The 10,365-nt window shown below is 36.8% G+C and overlaps 1 protein-coding gene across 1 annotated transcript; it reads left to right on the top strand.

Annotated features, from left to right (window-relative positions):
* The first annotated feature begins 1,389 nt into the window (after positions 1-1,389).
* LOC109185584 lies at positions 1,390-2,463 on the top strand. The gene is made up of 2 exons (XM_019335523.1): positions 1,390-1,560; positions 1,660-2,463. Exons 1-2 carry the CDS (start codon positions 1,390-1,392, stop codon positions 2,461-2,463), a joined length of 975 nt encoding a protein of 324 aa, XP_019191068.1.
* Positions 2,464-10,365: the final 7,902 nt, after the last annotated feature.

Genomic DNA, 10,365 nt, shown 5'->3' with positions numbered 1-10,365 from the left:
TCTTTCCAGTGTTTGGCTGCACAATGAAAAATTGTCATTTTTGTATTTGGTTCATTTTCTAGAAAATGAACAGAATTGTATACTTCATTTTCCAATTCAAATGAGTCTACTTTGATAATCAATTTTTCATTCACACAGTATCCATTTTGAACGTATAATATATTATAAATTTCACGGGTTAGGGTCATATGAAAAAAAAAAAAAAAAAGGCCCGCGAAATAGCGGGCTTAACGGGTCTAACCCACTAAGACCCGCAGCCTAGGCCCTAATAGAAATTGTTGACTTCGAATGAATTGTCAAATGTTAGGTGCAAAAACCGTTTCCCAATTCTAGAAGATATCATGATCTATAATCCAAATGTGATTAGGATTAATAACCTATTCACACACAAACTAAGGTTCTTGATCCTATAAAAGTAGCCACTCTCAATCACAAGAGCTCAAGCTTTCAAGATCTAATTGTGAGGTACGAGAGTCATTGAGAAGAGATACCCAAATCCCCTTGAAAAGTAGTACATGTGTTTAGGTCACAATAGTCCGATAGGAAAGATCATTCTATTGTCTAATCTCTGGTTCGAAACAGTGTACTTTAAATATTAAGCTTTTAGTAGATTTAGGCAAATTCTCAACTTGAGAAGTGCCTCGCAGATTAGGGTTGTTTGCCCGAACTGCGTTATAAATTGTTTGTGTCACAACGTCAGTTTCAACATTACTGTGTGATGCTCTTATATATATATATATATATATATATATATATATATATATATATATATATATATATATATATATATATATATATATATATATATATATATATATACATACATACATACATACATACATACATACATACATACATATAGGTGTGGTCATGTGGTCAATTATAGGCCATTAGATTAGATAGATCCAATGAATCATATTAATCAAGATTTTTCTAGTATTTTCGCGCACATTCTCCTACCCAGCGAACTGCAAGGGTAAACTCGTCATAAACACCGGAATATTAATCAAGATTTTGTTGTGTATTTTATTACACTATTGGTGCATGTTGTCAACACTGTTGGTGTATTCTGGAACCCGGCCGCTATAAATGGCCATTGTAATTACCATAACATGGGAATACACCATTGGTGTGCTTCACTGTGGTGTGTTTTATTACTCTATTGGTGTATGTTGTCAACACTGTTGGTGTATTCTGGAACCCGCCCGCTATAAATGGCCACTGTAATTACCATAACACCCCCACTTACCAAAACGCGCGAAAATCCTCAGAAATATCACTGCCGTTAGATTGAACTGATTCAACGACACAGATACGACCACACGACCACACCTAATGACATGACCACCAGCCCTACTTCGCACAAATTTCTCCTACTGAAAAGCCAGAATGCAGATATACATCTTGGCACAAGGAGAAGGTGTCTGGAACGCTATAGAAAACGAATGGAAAACTCCAGTTGATGATAAAGGAAATAGAAAACCTAAAATTGACTGGAGTGATGAAGAAAAAACAGAATATGACTTCAACTCGAAGGCAATTAATGCAATCTATGGAGCTGTGAGCTAAGATACTTTCAAACTGATTGCCACCACTGCATGGAGTATTTTATGTGATCATCATGAAGGGAACACATCTGTAAGACACTCCAAATTACAGATGATACAGACAAAGTTTGAAAATTTGAAAATGGAAGAAGAAGAAAATATCACACAATTTAACGCCAGAGTTTTAAGCATCTCTGGAGACGCATTCAATCTAGGCGAACCTATACCCGAACATAGGATCGTAAAAAAGATACTACGTTCCCTACCTGGAAGATTCCTGATAAAAGTTACAGCAATTCAAGAGAAAAAAGATTTGAATACCTACAAACTTAGTGATCTAATGGGAAACCTTCAAACCTATGAGCTTGAGATGTTACAGAACCAGAAAAATAATGGCAAAGGAATAACATTACAATCTAAACAAGAAGAGAGCTCAGAAACTGATACTGAAACCATGGAACAGTCAATCGCGCTATTGACAAAGAATTTCAACCGAGTTCTCAAAAAATTCAACAAATTCAGAAATAAAAACTTCTCAAATGGCCAAGGAAATTCCACAGTCAATCAAAAATCATCAGGTACAAAAAGAAAGGACAGTTCAAATACAGAAGGAATACAATGCTACGAGTGCAAAGGGTTTGGACACATCCAATTAGAATGTGCCACATACCTTAAAAGAAAGAACAAGACATACATAACAACATTAAGTGATGACTCAGACAGTGAAGAAGACATCAACACCTACTTCGTAGCTTTCACCGCAAACCATGAAAATAAAAACGGCGAGGATATACAAGAATTATTAGAGGCATATACTCAACTAAATGCCAAATGGGAACAAATCATCAAAGTAAATCTAGAACTCATGGAAGAAAATCAGTTTCTAAAAGATGAGAAAGATATGGGAGAAAAATGATACAAAAAAGCTCAAAGTGAACTACTAGATTTCAAAAACAGAGAAGCTAAACTGCTATAAGAAATCAAAGTGCTTACCGAAAGACCTAGATCTCCAATCTCAGTCTCCAATGAAAGCCACCAAACTGAAATACACGAAGTGTCGAAACATCACTTCCAACATTGAAGAAGGATAAGATGTTATTGTTGTCATAAATTAGGACACATTAAAGCACACTGCTACAAAAGACAGAATGATCTTTATTACAAGCAAAACAACAGAGATTGGTCATCACAAAACAGAAATAATAACAAGAAAATCTGGGTAAGAAAAGACCAAAATGTCGCATATACCTCCAAGACAAGCAAAGGACAAGACATATGGTATTTTGATAGCGGATGCTCAAGGCATATGACTGGAAACCCAGAAAATCTTGAAAACATTCAGTAAAAAAATGAAGGGTATGTTACCTTTGGAGATGGAGGAAAAGGAAAGATTATTGCAAGCGGGGTTTTGAATGTACATGGGCTACCTAGATTACCAAAAGTCTTCTTAGTACAAGGACTAAAAGCAAACTTGATTAGTATAAGCCAGCTATGTGAAGATGAACTTAAAGTGGAATTTTCAAAAGATAGCTGCAATGTTCTCAACCAAAATCACGAATGTGTTATGATCGGGAAAAAGTCCACAAATAAATGTTACACATGGGACGGTGATTTAACCTGCTTACAAACAACCGTCAATCAAACACAATTGTGGCACCAACGGATGTGGCACATAAACTTCCATGACATGAAAAAGTGGTTAAAAAGGGGAGCCTACCGAGGAGTTCCAACACTCGACATAGATGAAAACAAAAAATGTGATGCATGCCTTGAAAACAAAATCACATGAACAGTTCACAAGAAGACCTTGGGAATACACACTTCCAGAAATCTAGAGTTACTCCACATAGATTTATTTGGACCCACTCAAACAGAAAACATGGGAGGAAAGAGATATGTCTATGTGACTGTTGATGATTATTCACGATTTACATGGGTAAACTTCCTTAGAGAAAAATCTGAAGCGTTCACAACTTTCAAAACTCTCATCATCAAAATCCAGAATGAAAAAGATGGAAAAATAAGGAAAATCATTTGGTTAAGAAGTGATCGTGGTAGAGAATTCGAGAATTCAAAATTCAAAGACTACTACATAGAGAATGCGATTCATCATGAATTCTTCGCTCCAAAAACACCCCAACAGAATGGAGTAGTCGAACGGAAGAATCAAACTATCCAAGAAATGGCAAGGGTTCTCCTAAGCCACAAAAGATTACCATCAAAATTCTGGGCTGAAGCAGTAAACACCGCATGTTACTTGATAAACCGAGTATTCATACGAAAAGAAACCAATATGACGCCCTACCAAAATCTGGAAGGGAAAGACATTAAATCTAAAACGTACACATGTTTTTGGCAGCAAATATTATATATTAAAAGATAGAGAACCATTGGGAAAGTTTGACATCAAATGAGATGAAGGAATATTTCTAGGATACTCCTCAAATAGCAGGGCCTATCGAGTGTTCAACCTAAGAATAGACAGTGTTATGGAATTCATAAATGTAGTCATCAATGACACTTCACCAGAAGATCCCACCACGACGATGAAGAATCAACTGTTGTCGAAACAACAGTTCCAACACCACTGGAACAGAAATCTGAAACAGAATCATCAGAAAAAGAGGAAACAAAAATCATTGAAGAAATTGAGGAAACTCACACTACTGATGACACAAGGACACAGAAAAATCATCCAGTAGAAAATATTATAGGAAGACTAAATGAACGGATCATAACTAGAGGAAAGAAACGAGATTATCAAAAAATGGAGGAAGGAGACTATTGCTACACTTCCAAAATAGAACCCAAAAACATTACTGAAGCCTTAAAAGATGAATTTTGGGTAGAAGCTATGCAAGAAGAATTACAACAGTTTGAAACAAACAACGTCTGGGAGTTAGTCCCAAAACCAGAAAAAGCCAACATCATCGGAACAAAATGGATCTACAAGAACAAAATAGATGATCAAGGAAACATAACAAGAAACAAAGCCAGACTAGTAACACAAGGATACACACAAATTGAAGGGACAGATTTTGAGGAAACATTTGCTCCAGTAGCTATAATTGAATCAATTCGGCTCCTCATAGCAGTAGCTTGCGTACTCAAGATAAAACTCTATCAAATGGACGTAAAAACAGCATTCTTAAATGGCAATTTAAAAGAAGAAGTCTATGTTGCTCAACCAAAGGGGTTTGAGGATCCTTACTTTCCACAAAAAGTTTTTAAACTAAACAAAGCTCTATATGGGCTAAAACAAGCACCACGGGCCTGGTATGAACGACTCACCGAATTTCTACTCAAAAAGGGCTATGAAAGAGGAAGTGTGAACAAAACCTTATTTGTTAAACACTATGGACAAGACATAGTCATTGCTCAAATCTATGTCGATGACATAGTCTTTGGGTCAACACTCGAACACCACAAAAACCAGTTCATCACTAACATGGAAGGAGAATTTGAGATGAGCATGGTTGGTGAACTACACTACTTCCTAGGTCTACAAATCAAACAACAAGATAATGGAATCTTTATATCACAAAGCAAATATGCAAAGAACCTAGTTAAAAGATTCGGACTAGAAGAAAGCAAAGTTGTCAGAACACCAGTTCCGAACACCAGTTCCAACAACAGAAAGAATATCAAAAGATTCAAAAGGAAGACATGTTGAGCAAACCCTATATCGAAGCATGATAGGAAGACTACTATATCTAACTGCAAGTAGGCTAGATCTAAGCTTTGGAGTAGGAATCTGTGCTAGATATCAAGCCAATCCTACTGAGCAACACCTAAAGGCAGTAAAGAGAATCATTAAATATGTCAAAGGAACCTCTGACTTAGGAATATGGTATTCCTTCGATACAAATCATTACTTATCAGCTTATTGCGATGCTGATTGGGCAGGAAACATAGATGACAGAAAAAGCACCTCAGGAGGATGTTTTTTCCTAGGAACAAATCTAGTATCTTGGATAAGCAAAAAACAGAGTTCTATATCCTTGTCCACAGCTGAGGCTGAATACATTGCAGCTGGAAGCTGTTGCACTCAACTACTTTGGATGAAACAGATGCTAGAAGACTATGGATTACATCAAACAACTATGACTATTCATTGTGATAACAAAAGTGCAATAGATATCTCAAAGAACCCAGTACAACACTCAAGAACAAAACATATTGATATCCGGCATCACTTTATAAGAGAGCTAGTAGAAGATGAAATCATCAATCTCACACACATCAATACAGAAAATCAACTTGTAGATATTCTAACAAAGGCACTTGATGCAAATAGATATGCAAAATTAAGAGCCGAAATAGGACTGTGTATTTTATGAACAAAAAGAAAATGCTCAGGCCAGTTCTATAAAGCAAATATATATATATATATATATATATATATATATATATATATATATATATATATATAGGCATGATCCATATACCGTGAAATCAAAAAAAGGGGCCCATAACCCAGCTATCAATGAAAGCCCAAAACTCGGTCCACTCCTGAAAATCCCTAAATTAAAAACCATGGTGGTCATCCGCCTAAGACTATTCAGCCACGATCATCTCTCACACTCCACGACAGAGAAGCAATGGTGAAAACAAGAAATCAAAGGAAAGGAAAGATACCTCGGAGAGGAACCACACCACAGTACGCCGGCACCGGAGTTTCATCGAATCCGGTATGCATCGAAGAAGAAGATCCCACCACCATCATCATTGACCCGGTCCCCATCTCACAAGTTCCATTCGAAGAGATTCAAGAACATCAAAACCCTAACCCAGGTAATCTTACAGTTGAATTACATGGAGATTTTTCAATTTGCCTACCCACTGTAAATGAAATTGGGGACAATACTGATTGTGCCAAGAAGAGGAAGAACACCCTATAACAGGAGTTGTTGAACCTTCATCTCCACCTCCTCTGTCCGACAGAGAACAGAGAAAAAGAAGAAGGTCTGACCCCTACGAAGGGGCAGATCCTAGAGCAAAAAAGCCCAGCGATTTCCCAATCTCTGCTAGACCCCCTCGAAGAATTCCTAATATACCTCCCCCAAGGCAGAGTAATTCCAAGAAACAAAAAGAAAAAATTACAGAAGAAGATCAAGATTGGGTTCCCGAAGATGCAAGAGAAGTCTCTGATTGTGAAAAAGTTCATTCAGAAAAGAAGAAAAAGAGATTGAGTGTTAAAGAAAAAGGAAAACAAAAAGTTGTTAGTGATGCTGACCTGTCAAAACTGCCAAAGCCTTATAGTCCAAAATTTCTGACTATAGAAAATTCCAAAGAATGGAATAAACTTGTGGAGAAAAACATCATCAGCCAGAAACTCCTTGTACTGGACAGGTTGGAACAAAAGACCAACTTCTGGGATCAGTCACCAATATTTACCCCTATGAGGAACAAGCAGTCAAAGAATTCTATAGCAACCTTACCAAAAATACCACCACACCCAACAACCCCATGTTTGGAAAGGTTTATATAAGAGGAAAGTTCTATGAGTTCAACCCTGAAATCATCAATGAATACCTAGGGACAACTACAGGAGAACAAGATGTTCAACTAGGAAGTGAGCAGGTTGCCCAAGAACTTACAGCTGGAAATGTAAGTTTTGATAAAAACAAAATCAAGGCCGCATCTTTAACAAGCAAGTATGCCATACTACAAAAATTGCCCTTGTCAATTGGATGCCATCTCTACATGAATCAACAGTTAAGTGGAGCCTAGCAGAACTGTTATACAAAATAGGGAAAGGAATCAAAATCAATCTTGGAGTCATTATTCACACGCAGATTACAAACTTTGCAGAGAACAGTGAGTCAAAAGCCCTCCTAATCTTTCCAAATCTGATCTACTCTATCCTAACCAAACAAGGGCTAAAGTCACATGGGACAAAAGTACAAGTCAAGACCTTGAACACAACCATGAAACTTAAAAAGGGATCACACCAGAATGATCTCAAGGCCTCAGTCCCAACAGATAATCCAATTGACCAGTAAACCTTAATCAAATACTTTGAGAAAAGGTTGAATGAATTGGATGATTCAGAAAAACAAGTGTTAAGAAAACACATGGAAATCAAGGAAGAAAGAGCAGAAGTTCTACAATGGCTGAAAGCCCTAAAAACAGAAAATAAAGAAACAAGTGGTGAAAATGAAGTTGAAGAAGGTCAAGCAGATGAAGAAGAAGATGGTCAAGAAGATGAAGAAGAAAGTGGTGAAAATGAAGAAGGAAGTGGTGAAAACTCTACCTGAACATCTTTAAACATTTAGCAAAAAAGGGTGAGAAAGGCAACCAAAAGATCTGGATGGCAATCAGAAGACCTGGATGAAAAAAAAATGGCAACCAGAAGATCTGGATTATGGATAATCTGGACTTAAAAATTTTAATTTTTTTTGACTGTTTTTGAATACTTGGAGTATCCAGACTGTTTGACAGTCTCCTTGTTTCCTATACTATGCAGTGGTCCCAACAAATGTGTAGCCATCCTTGAATATTTTTTTTGTCATCATGTTACTGCATTATGCTATAGGATCTTCCTGCTTTTTGTAAAAGCAAAATCAGAGATTAAATCAAGGGGAAGACATCTCAACAAAAGGAAGAAGGCCAGTACATTCTTCTTATTATTAATTATTAAACAGAACAACCAAACTAAGATCAAACTAAGGGGGAGACAAGCCAAGAATCAAGCCTCTCTAAAGATCAAGGTTTTTGCAAAAGTTTGACAAAGGGGGAGATTGTTGACTTCGAATGAATTGTCAAATGTTAGGTGCAAAAACCGTTTCCCAATTCTAGAAGATATCATGATCTATAATCCAAATGTGATTAGGATTAATAACCTATTCACACACAAACTAAGGTTCTTGATCCTATAAACGTAGCCACTCTCAATCACAAGAGCTCAAGCTTTCAAGATCTAATTGTGAGGTACGAGAGTCATTGAGAAGAGATACCCAAATCCCCTTGAAAAGTAGTACATGTGTTTAGGTCACAATAGTCCAATAGGAAAGATCATTCTATTGTGTAATCTCCGGTTCCAAACAGTGTACTTTAAATATTAAGCTTTTAGTGGATTTAGGCAAATTCTCAACTTGAGAAGTGCCTCGCAGATTAGGATTTTTTGCCCGAATTGCGTTATAAAATGTTTGTGTCACAACGTCAGTTTCAACATTACTGTGTGCTGCTCTTATATATATATATATATATATATATATATATATATATATATATATATATATATATATGTTCAAATGCAATTGGTGCATCTAGGTGTGGTTGTGCGGTGAGAGGAGAGTCATTGATTTTGATTAAATCAACGTCCAGGATTACTAAAATTTAAAAAAAAATACGGGGACAATTTTGTAATTTTTGCATCTAGGTCAAATTTAAGGTGTGTGGTTTTTGTGCTTAAGATGCGTGAGTTTTGTGCCTAAGGTGCGTGTGTTTTGTGCTTAAGGTGCGTGAGTTTTGTGCTTAAGGTGCGTGAGTTGTGTACTTCAACTTAAGGTGCGTGAATTGTGTACTTAATGTGAGTAGTTGTTGAAACTTAAGGTGCGTGAGTTTTGTGCTTAAGGTGCGGGGGTTTTGTGCTTAAGATGCGTGGATTTTGTGCTTAAGGCGCGTGACTTTTGTGCTTAAAGTGCGTGAGTTTTGTGCTTAATGTGAGTAGGTGTTGAAACTTAAGGTGCATGAGTTGCCTTCTTAAGGTGCATTGTTTTCCTTCTTAAGGTGTGTGATTTGTATGTTTAAGGTGCGTCAATTGTGTGAAACTTAAGGTGAACCATTTTAAGACTTTAGGTGCGTGGTTTGTGTTGTTAAGGTGCTTTGTTGTGTGCTTAAGGTGCGTGGTTTGTGTTCTTAAGAGGTCGTGTGGTTTGTATTGTTAAGGCGTTTTGTTTGTGTGCTTAAGGTGCGTGGTTTGTGTACTTAAGGTGCACCATTTTAATGCTTAAGGTACGTCCTTCGCACAACTGCACAGTAACCCTTCCCCACACCTGAACCCTTCCCTATACTCAGCTGTGACTTAGGGAGCTCACCATGGACCGCTCAGTTTGACAGCTGCGTCCAAAAGGACTGCTAACCGAACGGTGACGCGTATCCAAAATATGCCTTGGCAAGGAGTAACTAGTCGGAAGATGACTTGACTTTTAAAGACGGAGAGCTGGTCGGAGAATATTTTTGAGATACTTTCCTATGACATTGACTTCGCAAAATCTTAAAAAAGTGGGGGACTGGATGATGAATGGTAGATTGGGCCTGGGCCACATGGACCAGCCCAAGAAAATAAAATAGATCAAGGAAGTCCAAGAATAATACACAGTACGGAGCAACTTAGGAATTTAATAAGGATTGAGCTTATTATTCTTAATGTAATAAAGATTAGAGTTTATTACTCCAAATATGAGGTAGTCTAGATTCTTATTCCTAATTTCCTAGTAGCAAAGGCCTAAAATATGTATATATAGACCCCCATACATGGGAAAATGGGAAGCAATTTTCATTATTCACAAGCAATTCTCAATAATACAAATTGCCGACATTCTCTCCATATATTCTCTCCATGTATTCTCATTTTATTTTCCTATATTCTAATTATTTTAGCGGTAGTGTTAGCCGCCGTTGACTGCTCAAAACTGATAAAATCAACAATGAAGATTGCTCTGAGTCAATCTCTTACAAGTTAGCAATGTCTTTGAAACAAAGTGGAGTAAGCTATGGCACATTGATAGATAGATATATAAACATTAAACAACTGCAAAGAGTAAAGTTAGTTTTTAATTTCTTTGCTCAAGAAAACTGTAAAGTTAATTAG

This window comes from Ipomoea nil, unplaced genomic scaffold (assembly GCF_001879475.1).
Source record: "Ipomoea nil cultivar Tokyo-kokei standard unplaced genomic scaffold, Asagao_1.1 scaffold1334, whole genome shotgun sequence".
Taxonomy (NCBI): domain Eukaryota; kingdom Viridiplantae; phylum Streptophyta; class Magnoliopsida; order Solanales; family Convolvulaceae; genus Ipomoea; species Ipomoea nil.
This window is presented reverse-complemented; position numbering and strand designations above follow the sequence as displayed.

Excerpts from the sequence above, each read along its gene's own strand:
- LOC109185584 (XM_019335523.1), top strand. The coding sequence starts at position 1,390 with ATGCAGATATACATCTTGGCACAAGGAGAAGGTGTCTGGAACGCTATA. Across the intron at positions 1,561-1,659 it reads TTAATGCAATCTATGGAGCT|ATGATACAGACAAAGTTTGA; the intron begins GTGAGCTAAGAT and ends TCCAAATTACAG.